Source organism: Mixophyes fleayi, chromosome 9 (genome assembly GCF_038048845.1).
Source record: "Mixophyes fleayi isolate aMixFle1 chromosome 9, aMixFle1.hap1, whole genome shotgun sequence".
Classification (NCBI taxonomy): domain Eukaryota; kingdom Metazoa; phylum Chordata; class Amphibia; order Anura; family Limnodynastidae; genus Mixophyes; species Mixophyes fleayi.
This window is the reverse complement of record NC_134410.1, coordinates 28,047,253-28,072,527: the sequence shown is the minus strand read 5'-3', so window position 1 is coordinate 28,072,527 and position 25,275 is coordinate 28,047,253. Positions and strand designations below refer to the sequence as shown.

The 25,275-nt window shown below is 42.6% G+C and overlaps 2 protein-coding genes across 2 annotated transcripts in view; one reads left to right on the top strand and one right to left on the bottom strand.

The window, feature by feature from the left end:
• The first annotated feature begins 16,253 nt into the window (after positions 1 to 16,253).
• LOC142102331 (calcium/manganese antiporter SLC30A10-like) lies at positions 16,254 to 22,954 on the top strand. The gene is made up of 3 exons (XM_075187141.1): positions 16,254 to 16,499; positions 20,520 to 20,903; positions 22,077 to 22,954. Exons 1-3 carry the CDS (start codon positions 16,442 to 16,444, stop codon positions 22,646 to 22,648), a joined length of 1,014 nt encoding a protein of 337 aa, XP_075043242.1. The 5' UTR covers positions 16,254 to 16,441; the 3' UTR covers positions 22,649 to 22,954.
• Positions 22,894 to 25,275, bottom strand: part of RELB (RELB proto-oncogene, NF-kB subunit) — a 34,902-nt gene continuing 32,520 nt past the window's right edge. Inside the window, exon 11 of the mRNA XM_075187140.1 lies at positions 22,894 to 23,666. Coding sequence (XP_075043241.1) covers positions 23,347 to 23,666 — 320 coding nt within the window. The 3' untranslated portion in view covers positions 22,894 to 23,346. The remainder of the gene's footprint in view (positions 23,667 to 25,275) is intronic.

The window sequence follows — 25,275 nt, the reverse complement described above, 5'->3', positions numbered from 1 at the left end:
AAGGGTAATGTTTTGGGAACAGTTTAAATTAACACTGAATAGGAGTGTCACAAATACCCAGCCTGTCCCAGATACAGCAATCTGAACAGCTCTCCTTGACTGGTGTTATCTTAGTTAATTAACAATGAATACACCTTTTCTTCCACCACAAAGGATTTCTTATGCTGTCCTTACGTTCACCAGGACCACTTATTAATGTTTCACATTTAAATCACATACATATATGTAGCATGAGCCTCCCTGGGCTTCGTAAGGTTACAAAGAATCACGGAGAGTACGCTCGATAAAACGTTTAATCTGAAAAATGTTTCCAAGGCTTATTTACAAAAAGGTAATAAACAGACATACAATAGGCTGCAAAAATGAGTTTCAGAAAATAAAATAGGAAATAAAACAAGAATCCCTACTTACAAGTTCAGGAATCGGCGTGTGAGGAGAACACATTGAGAAGAATGGCACATTTCAGTCGTGGTAGACCCTCCTCAAAAAAATGGACACTGTACTATTGGTACAAGGGATTTTTAAACCAATTTTTGCTGGGTCTTCATCCCCCACCTTAGGAATTTCATTTTCCACCTAAGTTAGATCTATGCCCAAAATGACACAGGGGTTTCAAAGTAAATTATGGATGTCCGAGACCTGGAATTTTCACATGACCTGAGTGCTCATCTCTGCTCGTTTGGCCTGGCTAACTCCTCTGCATACACAAACTACTCAGAGATTTTATCTGTCGGCCTAGCTACTTTCACAAGACCATTGATATTTGCCTAGGTCAGATTCAGGTCAATTAACAAAATACACTTTGAAAGGTTACATAAAATATTCAGAGTGTTATACATAAATTCGACAGAAAATAACAATGTCATTAGATACTGCATAGTCGCCACACGTAACTCTAACATAGGGCACGGAGAACTGTGACCTGTTACTGTTTCTCCTGCCCATTCACCACTTCTACTCCTTGGTGCGAGAGGCTATCTGCGTTTCCATGTTCTGTGCCCTTCTGGTGCTGAATTGTGAAGTTATATTGCTGCAAAATTAAGCTCCATCGTAACAGCTTTCCATTATCTCCAGAAACTCTATTCAGGCAGCTCAGAGGATTTTGTTCTGTAATAATAGTGAAAACCTGTCCATACAGGTAGGGCTGTAGCTTTTGCAGCGCCCATACGATGGATAGGCACTCTCGTTCAATGGTAGCATACGCCACCTCTTGGGGGAATAGTTTTCTACTTAGGAAAATGATAGGGTGCTCCTCCCCCTGCGCTATGACCTGAATAAGGACAGCTCCTAGTCCATAGTTACACGCGTTGGTCTGTACTATAAATCTCCGTTTGAAATCTGGGGCCTGTAGCACGGGGGACTGAGCCAGAGCAGATTTCAGTGCTGTACATGCATTTTCACAATCCTCTATCCAATTAGCCACCTGTGGTAATTTGTTTCTTGTTAAGTCAGAGGTTTGGCTAGGGTACTATAATGGGGCACAAATTTTCTATAATACCAGCTGTACCTAAGACAGACATGACCTGCTTTTTTGTGGTAGGGGTCGGCCACACCATGATAGCCATGACCTTGCCTGGCTCTGGGTGGAGGGTACCTGCCCCTACACGGTGCCCCAAGTACTGCACTTCATGCATGCCAACTTGGTACTTCTCTGGCTTGATAGTCAGACCTGCCTCAGTAATTCAGCCTAACACATTATTCAGATGGATCAGGTGCTCCTCCCAGCTGTGGCTGAATACCGCAATGTGATCCAGATAGGCAACCACATGTCCCTTCTGGTCCTCTAGCAGGTCATTGACCAGGTGCTGGAAGGACGCAGGGGAATTTTTCATTCCAAAGGGCATGACCAAAAACTCAAACTGACCAAATGGGGTGATAGATGCAGACCTCTATGATACTGATGTAACGGGCCTGGGCAAGCTGATCTAACAACTCATCTATCCTAGGCATAGGATAAACATCAAACAATGTGGCGTAATTCAACCTCCAATAGTCTACACAGAACCGGGTGCCCCCACATTTCTGGAGGACTAGTACCACCGGGGCAGCCCAAGAACTGCAAGACTTTTGAATTACCGCTACCTGCAGCATCTCATCTATCTCCCTTTTAATGGCTTGAAGCACTTCTAGGAAAGTACGATATGCTGGCTGTCTGAGGGGGTCTGGTTGCCTGTGTCTACATGAAGTGTAACTAAGTGTGTTTTTCCAGTTTTCTCTGTGAAATGAGACTGATAAGGCCTTAGTGTTTCAGCGAGCTACCCTAATTGATTGTCAGACAACTCTACACTGCAGTGAGTATCTGCTAGGGACCCCCCCTCTCTAGCAACAGCTGCTAAATCCACCAAGGGGTCAGACTCCTGATCACTTTCAGGCAAGCTACACACAGCTAATACACAAGCTTCCCTGTCATAATAAGCTTTGAGCATGTTGATGTGATATACCTTCTGCTTCTTTGGCCCTCATCCTTTGCCACTACATAATTGACATCATTAATACATTGTACTATGGTGTAGGGGCCCTCCCAGGCAGCCTGCAACTTGTTCTGCCACATAGGCATCACCTCAAATACGTGTTCTCTCGCATTGCGGTCATACCACAGCTTCTGTTTCGCCTGCGCAGCTTTCAGGTTGCTCTGTGCCATCCCCATTAAGGACTGCAATTTTTCCCTGAACTGCACCGTTTGCTGGCATGTGAACACTGACACTTCAGACAGTTTACACATTTCAGACCTACATGTTTCCTGTCACATCCTCTCTTACATATTTCATGTACATTGGAACCTACATCTTCCCTGTCATATCATGTTACCTGGTAACAAACAGGGGTACTCTCAGCAGATTCTAACACTGTAGCATGTGTGACATTCACACCATTACACATCTCACTGTTATTAGGGGTTTCCAAATTATCCCTAATTACATCTGGATCTTCGCATAAATTCACATAATTACAGTTAACACTGGCACCTATCTGCTTCTCACCCTCACATCTATCACATTACAGGATGCAAAATGATCGCAGAGCATTTCAGGTTCTTCGCACAAAGTGACATTTTTCTCTCTGTACAAAAGGAAAATTTTCCCAAAGAATTCTATCTTCACCTCTGAGCTTATCAGTGTTGGACACAGCTGGAGGCAGCTCATTCAAATCACTGCCTGAGCCTGCAATTTCTGCAATGAGGGAGGGGGGTGGAGGGGGATTAGTTTCTAGTGAACTTCCCTTCACACATTCCGTGGGTTAATGCACAGCTCCTCTGTGCTGCTCTTCGGGTCACTACTGCTAATACATTTGATTTATTTTCACACTTTGGCACACCTTCAGAATTGGGTACATGTAAATAGACCTGCTTATCTAAAACATTAGCAGACATGGTATCATATTTACACAATCTCACACATATTGCCCTGATCACAATCCAGGGGATGAATTCACAATCCAGGGGATGTAAAGGGTTAGTCTCTCCAACAAGAGCATTATCAAACACATTGGCACATAAGCCCTCCCTCTGCATCACAGGTACATGCAAATCTGCATGAGGATTCTTATCAGCACATGAAATTTCATTACATATTTTTGCACTTATTCTATGCTGGTCAGCAGAGTTCACTTGATGAAAAATAGAGTTAGTTTGCACCAGTGCATCAGAAAAGACATCACTTTCATTTATATAAGCAGTGTGCATCCTTCCAAAATCAGTCCCCAACAATACAGTGGCAGGCAGATTATCTAGTACCCCAACGTCTCGTATTCCTCTGCCAGATCCCCAATCTAGATACACTCTGGCTAGGGGTACTGCAAAATGTAGCTCCCCCATCTCCTCAGGCAGCAATAGTCTTCCCGGGAATAATGTTCTCTGGGCTCGCTATAGCTAGATGTACAAGAGTCAGGTCTGCGCCAGAGTCTAACACTCAAAGTGCGACTGTATCAGGTTGCAAGATTAGAATCATGAAATACTAGCACAAAGAAAGAATGATACACTCACAAACTATGTATAAGAAAAAGATTTAATAATTAATATGACAATTAAATTACTTAGCTTCAATAGATTGTTATACACACATAATTCCCCGGATTTACAGCATGAACACCCCACATTCAACAAGCAGACTTCAAGTTGAATCATGCATCCTAGAATACTTTGATGGAGGAGATCTGGCACAGCCTTCCTAACTCACCAGCGAGGTCTAAAGAAGGTCTGAACTATGCCATCTTATATAATCCTTTTCCTTACACTAAAGTGAATGCTGATGCAATATGGGCAGTTGATGACAGTATCATTCTGAGTAAAACAGCTAAGTTTGCAAACTGAGCAATTATATCCATATATTGCTTAACAACAAACATTACAACAAATACTTAAGAATACACAAATACTCTCTGTTTGTTGTAAAACCAACATTACCTTAAGTTGGTAAATAACCATTGTCTGAGCTGAGTTGAAGGACATAGTCCACTGTACAAGGTTTAGGGAAAACTTGGCCATAAAAGACGAGTAAATGTTCTGAAACATCACAGACTTAGTATCTGTTCATAAAGACACACATAGAAATCAATGATAGACTCCATCTTGTTTCATAATAAAAGGAAAATACCATACTGCTACAGTGACTTGGTGTCCTACCTTAACCGCTTGCAGATTGTCTCTGGGGTGTTCTTGGGGTCCTCCTACACACAGGCCGGCCAGCACTGACTTTCCTGCCGGGCCCCCCACAGGAGAAGGAGTTGTTTTCTTCTTTCTGGGACAAATGACACTGATGTGTCCCACTTCATCACATGTAAAACACCTGCAGCCAGTTGCCAAAACAGGTTTTCCCTCCGCCCCCCCAAAAGGTGCAGCAACAGCTGGTTTGGTTGACGGGAAACTCAGGGGTGATCGTTCAGGTTGCCTCTCTTTCCACGTAGTTTGCCCTGGTGCTCCCCAACTCTTCTTCATTACAGGAGCCCTGGTAACTGTGTACTTGTCGGCCAGGCTAGCAGCCGCTTGCGCTGTCTTAGGGTCAGGATCCACAACCCATTCTCTCACCTCAGCTGGGCACAGTGTGAGGAACTGCTTCTGGAGAATAAGATCCTTTAGCTTATCATAGTCCAGTACCTGCAATTCCTCAATCCATTGCTGCATCATGGATGATAATTGCGCTAACAGTTTGGCATAGGTATCAGAGGGACTGCGCCTTGAGTCTCTGAATTTCCGACGGTAAGCCTCAGGAGTTATGTTGAAACGAAGTAATAAGGCTTTCTTAATTGCAACAAAATCGCCGTCCAGTTCCTGGGAAAGGTCTGCAAACACTTCCAAAGCTTTCCCTCTCAGTCCAGGGGTTAAATAGCTGGCCCACTTACTGGGGTCCAGCTCAAACTGTTGGCAAGTCCTTTCAAATCCCTTCAGGAACGAATCAAGGTCGTCGTCTTTTTCCAACACGGAATTAGTTGTGCCTGGGTTTTTTCTTACCCGGACCTTGGTCTGCGACTGGCCTTTGAGCTTGACTAGCTCTAACTGGTATTCGCGTTCGGCTTGACGTTCAGCAGCTTCCCTGTCTGCTGCAGCGTAGCGTTTGGCAGCCTCCTTGTCTGCAGTGGCACGGCGTTCAGCAGCCTCCCTGTCTGCAGCGGCACGGCATTCAGCAGCCTCCCTGTCTGCAGCGCACGGCATTCAGCAGCCTCTTGGAGTTGCTGGATCAGCTGCAGCGATGTTACAGGATCAGTATCCTTCAGCTGTTTGAGGGCAGCATGCATGTAACTGTCCAGGGTAGGTTCCTCACTTGGCTCAACAGAGGTATTTGTGGCAATGTCCAGTGTTAACTGCTCTCCTGAAGCAGAGATGCTTTCTCCCTGGCCTCCCCCGGCACTTAGCTTCTGATCAGCATCCACAAGTTGCTCTCGGTTCCTGACGGGGACGTCAGCAAGTCCTCTTTCCACACACAAAGCCAAAAACTCATCCTTTTTCATCTGCTTATAGTCAGGGGACATCCTGGACATCACTTTTCCACCAAATAAAAATTAGAAAAGAAAACCAGAAAGGAGGGAACTGTGCACTCTCGTTCAACGGTAGCATTCGCCACCTCTCGGGGGATTAGTTTCTACTTAGGAACATGATAGGGTGCTCCTCCCCCTGCACTGTCACCTGGCTAAGGACATCACCTAGTCCATAGACGCATTGGTCTGTACTATAAATCTCCATTTGAAAACTGGGGCCTGTAGGAATAGGTTAAGTATATGGAGTGGTATATATTGAGGTGATGTATAGCCATGGAGCATCCAGTAGCAAAAGGTAAAGTCTAGTAATAAAAGTTAGTGGGGTAATTGTGGAAACTAAGTTTTATCAAATAGGAATTAGCATATTTAATAGAAAGGTCTACAGAGACTACGTGTGCCAAAACTACACTACATATGCCACTTCTTCTGCAGTTCTCTTACTGTGGATATCTCATTCACCCACATTCACAGCAACAGGCCGACAAGGCGGTGGCGTGAGCATCCTACTCTCTCCATGCTTTTTCATTCTCCCTAAGCCCTCACTCTCCTTCTTTGAGGTCCACCTTATTTGTCTCTTCAATCCAATCAATCTTTGTGTTGCAGTCATCTACAGTCCCCCTGGTCCTGTCTCCCAATTCCTTGATAAGTTTGCTGCATCCTGGATTATCTCAATATCCCTATTGAGAAACCCACTGACTGCCATCAAACTTCTCTTCCTCTCTTCTTCCTTTGGCTTCTCCCAGTAGACTTCCTGTTCCACACACTTTAATGGTTACTCCCTTGATCTTGACTTCACCCAACTCTGTTTACAACCTTTTTTCCTTCAGACTCTCCCAGGCTCCTGCATGGGTCCCATCACCCAAATCCATACACACTTAGCGTAATCTTGATGCTCTTGGTCCTGCTGTCTTTTCCTCAACGATTGAACCATTCCTCTCACTTATCACCAGTCTGTCATGCCTCAATCTGGTTGTCTCCCTATATAACTGCACGCTCACCTCAGCCCTTAACTCTCCTATACCCTCCCCAACATCTCAAACCTCATCTTACTCCACACTCCCGCCTGCTCTATCTGTTCTACCAATATCCATAATCTTAACTACCCACTATATCCACATCATTCTCACCTCCAAGACTTCTCCCACACAAGCCATCGTCCAATCAGACTCTCCAAAAGCCTACATTGTTTTAAATGTTCCTTAACCTGTTCATCAAAGCCTACCAGTCTTCCACCTAACTCCCCCTGTTGTCACCCTTGCAATGTCCATATTCTCACTAAGTGTCACCCCCCCCCCCCCCCCTCTTGGCTCAGCCTTGTCCTCACCATTAGATTAGAAGCTTTCATGGGCAGGGCCCTCCCTTCTCCTGTCTTCCTGTCTGCTCCCATCTCGTCCAACTGTGTGTCCTCGTATCCTGTCTCCTCCATGTTCTTTATGACACTTGTTATATACCTTGCCTATTACATCTTATGCACAGTACTTTGCCAGTGGTCTTTATACTATGCTCTACTTCCCCATTGTGTGGTGCTACCAATGAACCATAATAATGATAACAGTCCATGTCTACCAGGACAGCATTCAACTACTTGCCAGCATCTTGTCATGGCAATAGGATTTCTGGAATCCATCTCGAGACTCCTAGGACTAGCTATGGCAGAAGTGTAGTGGAAACTGGGAGGAGGAACCACACAGAAGATAACAGCTGAAATCTGTACACAAGCAGGTGGAATGAAGGTGAATCCACACGAGGAATAAATAACCAAAGTATTTATTTCAGCAGGCAGAATAAAGCTGAATTCACACAAGGGTTAATGGTTTGCAATTCATATAACAGCAACAAGATGAAGTTGAACTCACTCAGAGAAGTCCAAAACACAGCAGCTGGATGAGGCTGAATTCACTCAGAGGTAAATGGTGGAGATCTGTATACAGCAGGCAAAATGAAGCAGCAAAACAAACAGCAACTGTGGTGATCTGGAATCAGGAACTAGGAAAGGGTTGCACTGGCAATTTGCTGAGTGTAGGAGAAGACTCTTATAGTCTGCAGAGGAAGTCAATTGGTGGATGAGATCAGGTGTTCAGACTCAACAGGATGTTAAGCAAATGTCTGACCCAAGATGGCAGCCTCCAGTACTGCAGACAGAAGTACCTGCCTTTACAAGGTAAACCTGCCTTTACAAGCCAGCGCCGCTTTAAATTTTAGCTGCAAAGTCGCCGATTTCCGGCGACTTGAACAAATTGGACTTTTATACATTTACCCCAAGGTCTACAAACTTCAACATCAAACGTTTATAAAGAAGAGAACATTAATTGAAGTGTGGCTAATGATTGCTATTTCTTGTTGATTTACAAGTAACAATTGTAGTGAAGTTGAATTTAAACGTTTCCCCATTTTTTTTCCTACTCCACAATAATGAAAATTTTCCCTTTAAAGTGTCATTCTTTGGTCTAATCTTGGTTGGAGAATTCACTTTTGACTGTGTTAGGCTAGCAACATCCTTTCTAAAAGCTATAACACAGTCACCACCACAACTGCAGAGTGCCACATCTATGATCACAACCCTATGTCAGATATCTAGTGGTGAACGCTCCTGAGACATTTACTCCTATTATAATACCCTGCAAATCACAGGTATATTATTGCATGCATTCATTCAGAAAACTATATCTCCCAGAGTGCTTCTGGGAAGATCATTGCAAATTGCTTGTCATTTTGGGGTTAACAAACTGTAAACTACAGCCCAAGGCTGCACGAGAATCATGCAGAGGCAGTTAGACACTGCATCAAGTTACAGAAAGCCCGTAAAAAAATTACATTTTTGCACCAAAATGTTCTAGATGCTCCAGGAAATTATTGGGTGGAATGTGGAGGATCCAAAAATGGATTGCTGGAGGCTAGTGGATGGTTGCTGTGAGTTGTGCTGTGTGACTACTGCCTGGGATCATGAAGGATCTACCCACAAGGAGCCTTTGAGTTCTCTTGCTGGACTGTTGCACTGAGGGATGTTTGCAGCTAAAGTTCCAGATTTAAAAGCCAGCCCAGAAGGAAGCATCTTTGGAGTAAAGGAGAAATCCCAGCTTGCCACTACCCATCAGATCTCAGCAGGACTCATATGAAGACAGATAAGTTTATGGTTTATTTTGCTTTGCTTTTTAAAGTTTATCTGCTAGGTGAATTACAGTGCTAGGGACATAGATATCATTTGTCACAAGAGTTTGATACTATTGTGAAACTGCCCAAAATGGTTGTTGTGGAGAGTATTACAAGTTGTGTAACTCTACAGTTGCTGGGAGAGATCTGTTTATTCCATTAGACAGATTAGTGAAGATTTTGTTCCTTACACTGGAAATCTTTTATTGTACAGAATTACTGCTTCTTACACTGAGCTCAGGAGTCACATATTCCCCAAGTTAATAAACTTGATGTGTCCAGCTGAAACTTTATTTTAACCTGCAGATCACAATTTACCCCTGGGGATACTGTCTATTGTAAGGTGACCCTAGTCTACAGTCATTTCTTCTAAAACATCTAACTTGATTAAGTTGGATTAATCCTTATTTCATTTATGCAGATTTTTATGTGATAAATGTAATCTGTATAACTGCACTAAAAGTCTATTGTGATTAATTTGCCTAGACAAACTCCTGCAGCAGCACTTAGTGTAATAGTCCAATCAACCCATTAGCAAGCCAGTTGTCTCTCAACAGTATTTATTCAGTGAAACCCATTTCACTGAAGCACTAGTGATGTATTTATTCAGTGACCTATGTGTTGTAGTAAATTATGTTTGCGTATTGCTGATATTGTTGAAACAAGATTCCTAAATTGTTATTTATTTTATAACATGTTGAATAACATTGTATATTGAAGGTCTTGTGGTATTACTTTCCTACACTACTGCTACTTATTTGCCTCTGTGGTAAAACCTTACGCCACAAGCAAAGAGAATAAACCACAAGTTTATGCAGTTTTAGCCATGTGAGATTTTTGCATTTTTATGTACAAGTAGAAATAGCAGCTCCTTTGCTGATTATAGCAGTGTGCTGGGGGATTTTTCTCTGCGTTTGTTTCTTTCAGGATAACCCCACTCTTTCAAGCACCTGGTATGAACTTATAAATTGATTGAGCCACTTCAACTTCTATTTTCCTTGTGCAAATATGCCATCTTGCAGAGTTCCACCATACCTCACAATCATCCAAACAGTGCAGCTTATTTAGGCTGTTGTCACACGGAGCTAAAATATGTGGACCCACAAAGCTGTGATGATCTTGTATCTTATACATGTTGGTTGACTTGACAGGATAGGTAGTGTACATCATACTTGCCAACTTTGTACATGCAAACTAATCAATAGGTCCCTGATCGGTTTGGACTTTCATGATCATCGACTGGTAAGACAATCTTCTCTCCTCACTCTACATCCTTCCCTTCTATTGTTACAAGGCTCTATTCAATATTCAGTGACTGTGAATGTTCTGTTTACTGCTGTTTTCCATGTTTAGGTTTTGACATGTGCAAATTTACCAATGTTAGCGACTGTTTTACTCACATGCTGTTTCTTTATTTAAGTATAGTTGAATATGCACTTTGTATGTATAACTTCATATGAGGTAACCATATATTCTGCATCTCCTCGAATGTTATGTTTATGTTTAAATAGATCAGAGTGTGTTAGGTCTGGGCCCACGCCCCCACATAATTACTTTATTCTGCCGCTTTATTTCTCTCCAATAGCAGCATAACTGTTAGTTCCCACTATTGTTCTTTTCTTTTCTGTTCTACTTTTCTATATTCCAATCCCATCTTTCCCTCCCATTCCTTTTCAGTGGGAGAATGTCTGGAGGAGACGACTGCATCATTTAGCGCCCTGAGGCGGTGGATCGCACATCCCCTTATTATCATTAATGGTTAGATTTCTTTCCAGAAATGCTAAGGGCCTGAATTCCCCTAACAAGCGTAGAATTGCCCTTAAGTATTTTGTGGCTCAAAAGGCTGATATTGTGGCTGTCCAGGAGACACTGCTCACTCACCCCCTCAATTTCACAATTATAAGTACCCTATCTGTTATACAGCTTCCAATCCACTGAAGCGTAACGGGGTGGCTATACCGATTCATGTTAACTGCCCCTTTAAGCTGGAGAAGCAGGTGGCAGACAAAAATGGGCACTTTCTGAACTTAGTGGGGAAAATTGGGCCACAGTATGTCACCTTGGTTTCTTTATAAGCCCTTAATTCTAGACCAGACCATTTCCTCAGGAAGGTGTTCCAGACTATACATAATAATAAACGGGGAATGCTATTTTACATGGGCGACTTCAATATAGCTCCTGATCCCAAACTAGACCGTACCTCTGATCCCTCAGGCAGTCACTTGCTGCACTCACCTCCATTTCTTCATCTTTTTCACAACTCTTAGCCGAGTATGATTTATATGATGTTTGGCGGGCTCTTCACCCTGGGGAAAAAGACTACACATTCTTTTCTCACATACACAAAACATATTCTCAAATTGATCTCTTATTATCAGACAAATGGTCCTTACAGCGATTTATAAATGTGGCTATATTACCTATAACCTGGTCAGACCATGTCCCATTGGTCGGGGAGCTGGAACTCATTGCTGGAAATCGTCCTCATAGGCCATGGCGATTGGCTGACTTTGTGTTAGCAGAGGCGGAAGGGGCTTAGCTACTCCGAGAGGCTCTCGATTCTTACTTACAAAACAATAAGCCTGAGGACACCTCGGTCTATACCCACTGGTGTGCCCTTAAGGCAGTCATGAGGGGAGCAGCGATAAAGGCCACTATCAGAATCTGTAAGACCCAAAACGAGGTGATCGCTTCCTATGAATCTCAGTTAACTTTCCCGGAAGTCCAATACAAGCTGTCTCCGTTAGACTTCACTATCAAAGCTGAACTGGCTGTGTTGCGCCAGAAGATCGCTGATGTATCTCTTCTTCAAATCAGTAACGCCATCTCTAACCGCTTCGCCATTGCAAATCAGTTTGCTACTTATTATGGAAGGATCTATAATCTTAAGGATGACCAGTCTCTGATTCACCCCACGGTGGAAATCATTAACGATTTTCTGGACCAATTGCCCTCCCCTCTCTGACCCCCGAGGTAGCTTCTACTCTGTGCTCGGACTGGACGGACGATGAGGTCAGTGCTGCCATCAAATCTATGAAGTGAGATAAGGCCCCAGGCCCTGATGGCTTTACTCATGACGTCTATGCCTCCTTTCAGTCTGCCCTGTCGCTTGTCCTTACCACTTTATTTAATAATGCTACTAGAGATGTCTTCCTGCCTGTGGAAATGCTTGAGACACAACTGATCACAATACCCAAAACGGGTAAAGACCCATCTCACTGCCACAATTACCGGCCTATTGCGCTCCTTAACTCGGACCTTAAAATATTTGCCAGACTCATTGCAAATAGGTTGAATCCCATCTTGCCGCTTCTAATCAGTCTGGATCAGGTGGATTTTGTGCCTGTTAGACAGGCTCCAGACAACACAAGGCGAGTTTTCAATATCTTGGAGTCCCATGCAGCCAAATCTGTACCCATGCTGCTCCTCTCATTGGATGTTGAAAAAGTGTTTGACAGGATCAGTTGGGCTTACCTGTCTTGGGTTCTTTCTCCAGGCCATAAACACCCTCTATTCTAGACCCTCGGCTAGGGTACTTAGCAATGGGTTCCTCTCCTCTGCCTTCCAGATAACCAATGGCACTAGACAGGGCTGCCCTTTATCCCCATTGATCATGCACTAGCTATGGAGCTACTGGCTGAAAAGATTAGAACATCTGACTCTGTTACAGGGTCCCACATTAGCAATCATCATAAAATCTGTCTTTTCGACGATGATGTATTATTATTTGTCACTAAGCCCGAGACTACTATCCCCGACATATATAGAATTTTATTAGACTATTCTGCAGCCTCCTACTATAAACTCAACCCATCCAAAACGGAGGCACTGGGGGTCACCCTTTCCCAGGACTCCCTCGTCACTCCAAGCTGCATACCTGTTCCATTGGTGTTCATCTACCATGAAGTATTTGGGTATACTCATCCCCTCGGACTCTCTACAAGTTGTTGAATGTAATTATCAACCATTACTGGCGCAATTTGTTACTCTTACCAAAACCTGGGTAAATTACGAGATTTCCTGGTTAGGACAGGCGGCCTCTCTGAAGATGATGCTGCTCCCAAAGATCCTGTACCTATTCCTCTCTATCCTTTATTTGGTTCCCATGTCACTTATTAACAAGTTTTACTCTATCGCTTTCAGCTTTGTCTGGTGTAGGAAATGCTAGGAACCGAATGTTTTGCGCCAAGCTTAGAGGGGGTGTGGCTGCTCCCAAATTGGAAACATATCAGAAAACTGTCCTACTCGACCAACTTAAAGACTGGCAGCCCCCCCACCCCGCAAACCCTGGGTCCTTACAGAATCACATAGCTCCCCTCTGTTTCCCCTGGAGGACTTATTATGGATGGACAAAGCTAGTAGACCGACTTTACTCGTACCTCTTCGTAGTGTCTCCGACTCCCTTAGAGTCAGGGATAATATGATAGCGTCAACCCAGGACTCATGTCTCCCTTCTTCTCACCTCTCCGTAATGGCACTCTCCTCCTTAATCCCAAACATTTGCCTTGATTTTTGGCATAGTCAGGGTGCAGTTTAGTTGCAGGATCTTCGGGAGAATAATGCAGTTATGTCCTTCTCCCAACTAAAGGATCGGTACAGCTAAGGTGTAGCTAAAATCCAGCGCAGTTATGTGCTGGAAACAATAGGTTTCAAATACTCTGCCTCAGCATCCTCCCCTTGAATTAAATGGTTTCCCTGGTACGAGTACTATACGAACCACCCTACCCCACCTGAATCACTTGATTCAGCTGTCTGCTCCAAACGACCAATAGCCACGTGGCTCTCAGTCTTAGGGCTAGATTTACTGAGCTGCGGGTTTGAAAAAGTGGGGATGTTGCCTATAGCAACCAATCAGATTCCAGCCTTCATTTATTTAGTACTTTCTACAAAATGACAGCTAGAATCTGATTGGTTGCTATAGGCAACATCCCCACTTTTTAAAACCCGCAGCTTAGTAAATCTAGCCCTTAGCCTCTGATTAAATACTTGACTACTGTAGATGGTTCCTCCTGCTACATTCTTCCCTATCCTTCTCCTTCCTGCTCATTTTCTCACCTCTTTTTTCTTTTACTATTTTTTTTGGGCTAATGTACATTTAATATTTTGTATTGTATTATGGTTTTTACAAGCTTTTGATAATACTGTCGTTGATACAAATCATTGTATTTTGTCTATTTTGTGTTACAAAATCTCAATAAAAATTTATTTTGAAAAAAAAAAAAAGTCCCTGGTTGGCTATTAAGTTACTAATAGTTTTTACTTTTTGTAGTATAGAAACTTACATTTTTCCATTATGTTTAAATAATTAAACTGTTTATTATGTATTATTATTAACATTTACACAGAGCCAGCATCCTCTGCAGCACTTTTTACAAATGTATAAATATGAGTAGTGACCTCCTACTGAATTTTATGCAGACATTAGAATTGCTTCGGTGGTAAGAGTGCTTTAATACCGATTGCAGAGCTCCTAAGCTGCCGTTAAATATCCCTATAATGTCACAGTAAGGGGCACTGTAATCCCTACAGTACACATGTAGTAGTGTTTCCAATACTGCATTCTGAAAGTGATTATATTTCTGCTCACAGTTGAAATGAAATTGAACTATAGAATTTGCAATTTTTTTTACCATAAAACATGGTTATATTATACATGTATAAATACAGTGGCGCCACAAATAGTATTATTTCCCAAGTGATCGAGTTCACTTATCATGAACGCCAGGGTAACAAGTTTAGTTATAGGGGCATATACAAATAGCTTCCCGGGATCGCGCGGCTGCCTCCTTCCCGATACCGCTACACCGGTGGCGGTACTGTAATTGCACTTTATGTGCATGGTCGTGCAATGCGGCTATCCGGGAAGCTAACTGAATATGCCCCATAGTGTTGAATCTTATTTTACCACTGCAAGATATTCTGTATAATGTAATATGTGCGGTATCTGGCAAGTTTTGTTTTTTTTTTGTTTGTTTTTTTTAGAATTGAACAACGTTTGACCAATTTCTAGTCGTTGCTGAGTTTGAACATATGTGCATTCGCATCCAGAAATGCGTTAAAAAAAGAGACGCCATTATCCGTATATATGTATAGCACAGTATGTTACATGCATCTGAATGATTAAAGTGTGTGGTACATTTTAAGCGTTTCATGATGCTTTTCAGACACCAGTTGTCATCATTAACTCGCGGATCATGATGATGACTGGCATTTTAATGTATATTTTAAAATAAGTACATTTTAAAAACTGAAAATTGATCTAAGCATGAGCGGTCGTAGCCTGGAATGGTTCTGGCAAATTCAGGAGGACAAACAGCCACAACCTTCCATAAAAAAAAAAGCCATAACCAGCAGTACACCATGACAGGTTGGGTTGGTAAACTTGTGGTCCCCTGTCATAATGTCACACAGCCCTACACTGTTAGGCAGGAGGGTGAGTTCCCTAGGGGAATCGGGACAACTAAAAACATGAATACGCTGCAACAGCCGCAAGAGATACGGCTTTTGATAGGCTCATATGTCCAGGTCTCACTCCTTTTTGCGAGAACAAGTCCTTACTGTACTTGACCAATGTCCATTCCCTTCTTGCCTCTTTAAAAGTAAGGAGTTGCATGTGTACGATTTGTCTGAATCTGCATATGGATGAATGTCCAACACAAAACACAAGGAGGCACTCTTTACAAAAAAAAAAAAAGAGCCATTGTGAGCTTCACAATGGTACAAGTTTCTAAGGTGAATTATGTTCTGCCCCATCATCATCATCATTTATTTATATAGCGCCACTTATTCCGCAGCGCTGTACAGAGAACTCACTCACATCAGTTGTGTAATCTGGCACTCCTGGATACAAAGACATACAGATTTAAAATTATAAAAACTGCTGATGTGAAGAAATTCCTGGACTTAGAACAGCTGAACTCATGATAAGACATTGCTGCCGATTTCTCCGTCATGTAGACACTGTCTTTATGGCTAGCGCAGGGCGTCCCAAGTTCATATTACCCCTTGGCATCAGGCCATTGGATAGTCTCATCTGCTGTCCTCTCCCTATAGCTGTATATAAATGGGCTTTGTATTTCAGTGTCAGCTGAGCGAGAGGGGAGTGTATATATTGGGAGGGGGGCTGGAGGGAGCCAGAGGAGAGGGGCAGTATATGATCAATAAAGCAAGTGAGGGAAAACAGAGAAACAGGCTCATGTTGTGGAGACTGGAGAAATCAAGGTGGGAGAAGTGGTGCCTCAGGGAAAGAGAGGGGTGGAGGAGAGCAGCTGACAGCGACCCTGAGACATAAGAAAGGGGCAGTGTGACCAGCACATGATCCATGGAGGGGAAGACGGCAGACACCAGCGAGAGGCAGAGAGTGGGAGAAGAGAAACAAGGTAAGTGGAGAAGTGACAGTAAAGCCAGGAATGACAGAGTAATGGGAAAGGTTCTCAGCCATGCTGTGAGTGAGAGAGAGAGGAGTGGGTTGGAGGGAGGGCATGGGAACGAGCAGGAAACTTTCCAACAAGAGAGAAAAAACGTGACATGGATGAAAACTAGTGAGCTGGGGACAGTTGTTTGTATATAGCTCCTGTTATCTCACATTCCAACTCTATTTCCAATGGGGCAGCTTTTCACAATAATGTCTTTCAATAGATAACTGTTTAAACAGAAATTTACTTGTGCACCCTTTCATTATTTTTATACAAGCTCAAGAGACCTGCGGCTCTCCATCTGCTGTGGAACGAAGGCTTGCTGAGACTTGTGGTTCTATAACAGCTGGACCGCCACAGGTTGCCTTCCTCTGGTTTTGCTAACACTACAGTAACAGATTTTCCTTTTCTTTTAAACTTGTAAAATAAATCCCCTACCTCAGATTTGCATGAGGGGAAGGGTAAAAAAAATAAATATATACAAATGTCTATCATGTTATATATGTGTCGGGCAGCACGGTCAGGGCCATCTTAACAACATTATGGGCCCCCGGGCAAAGCAGTGCACCGGGGCCCCTACATATATAGATATAGATGTATAGAGATACAGATATAGATGTATAGAGATACAGATAGATAGATGTACTTGCTCAGTGACCCTTGAAGGGTTTTTTTTGCAGGTTTTTTCTTTTGCAGGATTTATTCTAATTAAGAGCCCTGCATATGGGGACCCCTTGCCCGTGGGGCCCCCGGGCACCTGCCCATCGTGCCCAATGGAAAAGATGGCCCTGAGCACGGTGGCTAAGTGGTTAGCACTTCTGCCTCACAGCACTGGGGTCATGAGCTCGATTCCCGACCATGGTGTTATCTGTGTGGAGCTTGTATGTTCTCCCTGTGTTTGTGTGGGTTTCCTCCCACACTCCAAAAAACATACTAGTAGGTTAATTGGCTGCTATTAAAAATTGACCCTAGTCTCTCCCTGTCTGTCTATATGTGTCTATATTAGGGAATTTAGACCGTAAGCTTCAATGGGGCAGGGACTGATGTGAATGAGTTCTCTGTACAGCGCTGCGGAATTAGTGGCGCTATATAAATAAATGATGATGATGATGTGTTCATTGATGCACTATTAAATGTTAATTCATGGTGGTCACCTATTTGAAAAGGAATGTGACAGCCGCGTATTCTTTTATTGCCTTGCTCCACGAAAATAACTTCCATCTAATATATTGTTTTTGAACACTGAAAATTACAAGAATGCCTTCTCACACATACTGGAAAACCTTTATGAAAATGCTTTTTTTTTTTATTTTGGTTAACAAAATATAAAATGAACTTGGCAATATAATTCATTAGTAAAGTGATATGTATTTCTGTGTTGTTATGACATTTATTATATTGCTACCTGTGTGAATCTTAACTAACACTCCCTATAGTTATTACTTAGAACAGTGACACCTGCAGGCTTATTAAGAAGTTACATCATACTGGAAATGTAAAAGACTTAGTTGATTTTTATTATAATAATGTGTACAATTATGTAGTGAAATACAAGTTCAGTTCTATATAATGTTACCTAGAATAATTTGACAGTAGCTGTCTTTTTAAGTGTTAAAGTTATGCTACATTAATACCTGTTAATGTAGGCTACTTTTTCACTCATTTATCTCATCATCAGCTATTCATATAGCGCCCACTAATTCCGCAGCGCTGTACAGAGAACTCACTCACATCAGTCCCTGCCCCATTGGAGCTTACAGTCTAAATTCCTTAACACACAGACTAGGGTCAATTTTGATAGCAGCCAATTAACCTTCCAGTATGTTTTCGGAGTGTGGGAGGAAACCGGAGTCTCCCAAAGATAGAAGTACACAGGCCTCACTATTCTGAGGTTGGTTTGATAAAAATGTTACTTTAGCTAAGGCCTCTTTTTTTTTTTTGTTATCCAATCTCAGTGTCCAGTCTTTCTGTTTACTGCTATGCACCACAAACTACCGATTGCAGAGCTCCTAAGCTGCCGTTAAATATCCCTATAATGTCACAGTAAGGGGCACTGTAATCCCTACAATACACAACTTGTAGTAAAGTTTCCACTACTGCATTCTGAAAGTGATTATATTTCTGCTCACAGTTGAAATTAAATTGAACTATAGAATTTGCAGTTTTTTAACCATTAAAACATGGTTATATTATACATGTATAAAGACAGTGGCGCCACAAATAGTATTATTTCCCAAGTGATGGAGTTCACCTATCATGAACGCCAGGGTAACAAGTTCAGTTATAGGGGAATATTTAATTAGCAGCATCGCGCAGCAGCCTCCTTCCCGATACCGCTACACCGGCGGCGGTACTGTAATTGCACTTTATGTGCGCGGCCGTGCGATGCCGCTATCCTGGAAGCTAACTGAATATGCCCCATATATGCTCATCTGAGCTGCTTTATTTTTTCTCAACAAGAGGACACCACACAGTGCACAACCTTCTTCAGATACAAGAATAACTATACACTTGCAGACTGACCAGACAAAGATGGACGCCTTCTTGCTATGGAGCAACTGAGTTACTCCAAAAGGACTTTTTAGTCGAGACCCTCTCCTGCTTAAAGAGGACAAGGCAGGTATAAAAATATGAACTTAGAGTTGAGTGGTTTCTTAAGAGGATATACATATCGTACGATCTAAAGCCTGTGTCCGTTTAAAGAAGAAAAATGCTATTACAAAAGCAGTGCCTCTTAGATGGCCTGTGGTCTGCCCCCTGCTGTTGAACCATGAGAACTGACATGCCCTTACCTAGCCTTTATAGAATCTGAAATTTGCCAATATGGCTTCTCAGTTCAACTTTATCATCATTTATTTATTTATATAGTGCCACTAATTCTGCAGCGCTGTACAGAGAACTCACTCACATCAGTCCCTGCCCCACTAGAGTTTACAGTCTAAATTCCCTAACATACACACAGACAGAGTGAGACTAGGGTCAATTTAATAGCAGCCAATTAACCTACTAGCATGTTTTTAGAGTGTGGGAGGAAACCCACGCAAACACAGGGAGAACATACAAACTCCAGACAGATAAGGTCATGGTCAAGAATCGAACTCATGACCCCAGTGCTGTGAGGCAGAAGTGCTAACCACTGAGCCACTTTATAAGAATAAAGATGTGAATAAATATCCAACTGCAGATGTAAACAGTTCAGTAAAAAACATTGATACATTATTTAGGTTAACTTAGCTCTAGTTTACGTTTATAACTTGTCATTATAAGATATTCTCCTGCTAAAGCTCTGTCTTTTCTTGGCTATGTAATTTCCTGTTAAGGGAAGTGGATATGGCAAGGTTTAATAAGTGAAAGCCTTTTTTTAACAAGAAATTGAACTAAAATTATATTATTGGGGTTATTGATCAAGGATGTGAATTCAATAGCCAATCAAGGGATCGGGATGGACTGCTTCCTGCTTGTAAGGTTAGGGCCTAATGCACAAACACACCTTGTCATGTACCTGGTATCCATTCTGCCTCGGCTGCATGGTGAACGCAGCATAAGCACAATTTGAAATAGTGATTATTGATCCCTAGTGAGAAATCTACCATACAGTGATATAGTGGATGGTGGAATGATCCATGAAGGGAAGAAAACAATAAAGCAAGTGGAGATCTTGGTCTGTTCCATCGTTCTCTACAAATTCTGTGCTTACTGTGAACATTCTCCTCAGAGTTCAGTGATCCACGACCCAAATGATGTTTATTCTACGTTCACCATATGGATGAACACAGCTGAAAAGAAAGGGACTGAGGGTGCATATCCAGCAACCTGTGTACTAATATTGTCTGCAGCCTTGTTAGCTGGTTTGTTTGACATTCCTCAGTCTAACACAATTAGAGGTTTGATGTTGATAGGCCAGTGTCTGTTTTCAACCCCATTGACGATATATTTGTAACTCACCCTTTTCCTCCTCTTTTCTATCCACCGCTTTTCCTTTAGCTATCAAAATGCTGTCTCATATTCTGCTCTTCGCTGTGGCTTTTGCGGTTTTCCTCACCCAGATCATAATGAGTAGACTCTCAGACTCGCTGCTCACTCTTGCTGACTCCGCTCACACACTCTCTCTCCTCATTGCACTCTGTCCCGATCTCATTCTCCCCCACTCATCCTCTTTGCCCCCACATGCCAAGGCCAGACTCCCAACTCTCTTCTCGCTACTCTCTCCACTCCTACTCTCTTCCCTGTGTCTGTCTCTCACACTAGGGTCGCTGGGACATCTGGTGCGTCCTCACCACTCTCACCGTCCAGCGCTCATCCTCGTGGCCGGAGTGCTGGGTCTGCTGTTTAATGTGATATATATGGCTGTCACTGGAGCTTTTCAAGGTAAGGCTTGTTGTATGATGAGACTAAGCTAGCAGGAATGGCTGACCGTAGGGTAGCAAGTTTAACATTATATAGTTATAGTGAAAGCAAACGCAAGTTATCCACCGTAAGATGACTTTAATTTGTTGGCTCGTACATACCCTTCTGAAACTCTTTATAAATGTATTTTTCTTGCTTCCTAATGTCATGAGGCAGAGTTATTTATTCACATTGCCCTCAAGTACTAACAGCTCTGCTGAGCTACACATAGGATATAATTGTATCCATTTTCATCAATTATTTATATAGCGCCACTAATTCCGCAGCGCTGTACAGAGAACTCACTCACATCAGTCCCTGCCCCATTGGTGCTTACAGTCCAAATTCCCCAACATGCACGTATGCACGCACGCACACGGGTCAATTTTGATAGCAGCCAACTAACCTACTAGTCTGTTTTGGAGTGTGGGAGGAAACCAGAGCACGCTGAGGAAACCCACGCAAACACGGGGAGAACATACAAACTCCACACAGATGAGGCCATGGTCGGGAATCGAACTCATGACTCCAGTGCTGTGAGACAGAAGTGCTAACCACTGAGCCACTGTGCTGCCCTTATCCAGAACCAAGCAACCACAATGAGCAACTCCGCCTGTTGATACAGAGCAATGATACACTTCATGGCCAGCATGGGCGGCCCTCTAACCTGCAAACAGCCGCAGCTTAACCTTAATCTCAGTAATAAGATAAAACAATACATTTACTAATCAAAGAGACACCTATCTAATAAAATATCAGCAGGCATTTTAAAGTGTTACAGGCTATAAGAGACATATCAGACAATAAAGAGGAAGGCTCGGAGGACTGTATGTGGCCCTAGGGCCGCTTGGTGCCTATCATTGATATAGAGATGCAGGAGGATGATAAAAACAACACGTTATAGATTTGATATAAGTCTGAAGAGGACAAATTACAAGCCAATAAATTAAGTCACTTGAAGGCAGAAAAGCCGCATTAAAGCAGCGCTTACATTTGGTTAGGATAAAGAATGTGAATTTATTTTGCTTCCTCGTGCAGTTAAATGTTTAAGCCAATCTCTGTATCTTTATTTCTCTGACCTGAGCTCACATCTGGAAGGTCTTTTTATTAGTCAGTCAGCTGAAACACATACTCTCTATTCTTCTATAAAACCAGGTCTGTGTCTGGCACGAGTGCAAGAGCGTCAACCAAGATGGCGGCTGGTTCTGCGCCTGCTGTGCTCCTTAGCGCCTTCATCGCTCCTCCTCACCAGCAGCTTGCTGCTTCACCTGTTCAGCCACCCGGCGGTACACTACTTAGATCCTGCTCTCTCTTTGGTTTCCATAACGATCATGGTTGCTTCAGTCTTCTCAGACATTGTTCAAAATGGCCGTATTCTCCTCCAGGCAGTGCCTACCTCTACCGATCTATCAAGTGTAAAGGCGGATCTGGACACACTCTGCGGCCACAACGGATATCATGAACTTCATATGTGGGCTCTTGCCAGAGAACATGGTGTGGCATCTCTCCACATTCATTGTTCAGGACTAGAAGAATACAATAATATCGTAGGCCAGGCCAGAGTCCTATTTAAGCGTCATGGGATAAGGGAGCTCACAGTACAACCAGAGTTTGGAAGTCCTGGACCCTGTGCTTTGTGTTGTGGATCCACCTGTACTAACCATTCCTGCTGCCGATCCACGCATTCTCTAAGCCACGATTTGGTCTTGGCCAACGTGTGTACCTGACGCTGGTGATAACATGTAATTGCAATTCGCAGTGCAATAGTAAGTGCTTATGAAACTTATGAAATGTAGAAACTGAACTCGTAGCCACCTATGTATATAGTACTAAGGGATAGAAATAGTGACATAAATGACATTATTGTAACCTCCTTTTAAGTGGGATCTGCACCATTCAGATATATTTTTAGCAGAAGCCGTTACCCCTCTGTTGTGTAACTATCCACAGCCCACATATGTATAACGCACAGTGATTTTTTAAAAAATATGTTCTTTTTAATATCTACATAAAAAAAACAGTTAGTGCTTTAAGTTTCTGGTTGTTTCTCATCAATGTATTTACCCAAAAAGAGTATTGTCCATTACAGTCACCTACTTTAGAAGTTAGGATTTATGGTAGTATTGTAGTTTATAATCAGTTGCTAAGTGCCTTTGTCCATTAAATCATCCGAGGTCGTATTTACATTTGTGTGGATGTAGTGGGATTTTCAGTCTTAATGCCGGGATTGTGGGTATATTGTTACTACTGTATTTACACTAACACCACCAACACCTCTCACTATCTGATACCTGCTCCCAGACCTCTGAGAATTTTCACTCCAGTTAGAATATGTCCTAAAAATAAGGGATTGAAGAGGGTTCTCACAATGAATTCTTGGTACTATATGAAGAAATCCATTTCTGCCCAAGGAATCCAGCAATGGTTAGCAACCATCCAATCTTGTATCCTCTGGATAACTGCAATCTGAGTACTGCCGCCCTTGCTCCCCAGTGAGGGCGAGGCTGAACCCCACCAAGCTGGCTGTCGCATCGTCGTCGTTGCCTTGGGCAAAGCCTTCAAAGGGACATGGGGCTTCCAAGTCATCCACTTCAGGGGGTATCCACGACATATAGACTTCAAGGTTTGAAGACATGTCTTCAGCATGGGGAGTCTCATCCAGTGCAGGGTCAATTGGAACAGACAAATTAACCCCAGCCAAATATTGAAATTCTGGGAAAGGTTCCGGAATGTTCACGGCAAAGTCTAACCAAGAGTTAAAGAAATAATAATAAAAAAAAAAAAAAAAAGTTTAAATTGAGTTACTATACATTTCTCATAACTTTCAATATATTTGTATGTGGGATGTTACAATTAAAATGGGCTAATCTTACACCTAGCGAAGTCAGCCATTTTGTAGACTGAATCAATGGCTGTGCACATGCAGCCTATCACTGCACCCGGAGTCAGTGACATCACGTAACAATGAGGTCACTGATTCCTAGTGAATGGATAGGCTGCATTCTTCTGAGTAGTAGAACAGCTCACAAAATGGCTGCCTCCACTGTAAGAGGCAGAAGTAATGGTTTTATCTTTTTATTATGCCCTGAAATGACATGACTTTTCACCAGGACATTCGTCATCCATTTTGATGATTGATCCCATTCAGAATTCAGTATAATTAGTGTTTATTATGTGGACACCAGTACCCCAAACAGATTATATTGTGGATATTTCCTTAAACAAGCACAGCTGTATTAATCTATTTAATTAAGCAATTATTCCATCTATTCATACAAAGAGCATCCTGTGTGAATAGATGGATCACACATGAGAATCAGAGCTGAAAAATAATTGGTGTAGACAACAAATTAGCATAATTTTACATATGAAGAGTGGGAGCTGCCATATTGCTTTACTCATGAGAGGACAAATAAAGGTACTGATATGAGTCCACGATAGTCAATTAAAATTGTCAAAGTTTATAGATACAGTATATGCATTAAAATATTATTAGTTGATTAGGGAAATATCTTAGAATCTAGTGAAGACATAAGATATAAGTGTAATATAGGCAGTAGACATAATCTCAATTTATAGTGTAATGAATATACACATTATACTGTATTGATTTAAATGTATTTGAATGATTATTGCCAACTATTAATAATAATAAATATCGAGCAGATCCGTGTGGAGGGCGATGCGTGTAGAGTGACCGGCCAACGCGCAACGCGGAGGGGGCGCAACACCCGCCTGCTATATGCAGCCCCCAGATGGTCCCAGCGCCCTTACCGCAGGACTGCGGACATTTTTGAGTGACAAGGAGCCGTCACACTGAGAACGCCGGCTCCCTGCAGTGTACCCGACGTGAACATGTGACGTCAGGACACTGCATTGAGGAGCCTGCACAGAGAAAAGAAGTAGGAAGAAGACAGACAGAAGAAGACGATGACAGAGCAAGAAGAAGCAGGAGGCAGAAACAAGAGAAGCTGAGGAGCCCTAATATGTAAGTATATTGTTGTCAGGAGGCTGTGAGAATCGTGGGTAGGGAGAGAGGGGGCTGTACAGAACAGGAGGGGGGAGGGGGCTGTAAAAAAACAGGAGGGGAGAAAGAGGGGGCAGTAGAAAAAAAAACAAGGGGAGGGGACTGTGAAGAATGGGAGGAAGGGTGCTGTAATGAACATGGGGAAAGGGGGCTATAAAAAAGACAAGAGGGGAGAGAAGGGGGCGAAAAGAACGGGGGGCTGTAAATAACAATGGTGGGGAGAGGGGGATGAGAGAGCGGGCTGTAAAAACAAAAATAAAATAAAATAAAAGGAGGGGAGAGGGGGCCATAATAAGTAATTAATTATAAATAACAAGTACTATATTA

Coding starts and splice junctions, on each gene's coding strand:
- LOC142102331 (XM_075187141.1), top strand. CDS start 16,442: ATGGAGGGGAAGACGGCAGACACCAGCGAGAGGCAGAGAGTGGGAGAA. Junction 16,500..20,519: donor AGTGGGAGAAGAGAAACAAG/GTAAGTGGAGAA, acceptor CTTTTCCTTTAG/CTATCAAAATGCTGTCTCAT. Junction 20,904..22,076: donor TGTCACTGGAGCTTTTCAAG/GTAAGGCTTGTT, acceptor CTATAAAACCAG/GTCTGTGTCTGGCACGAGTG.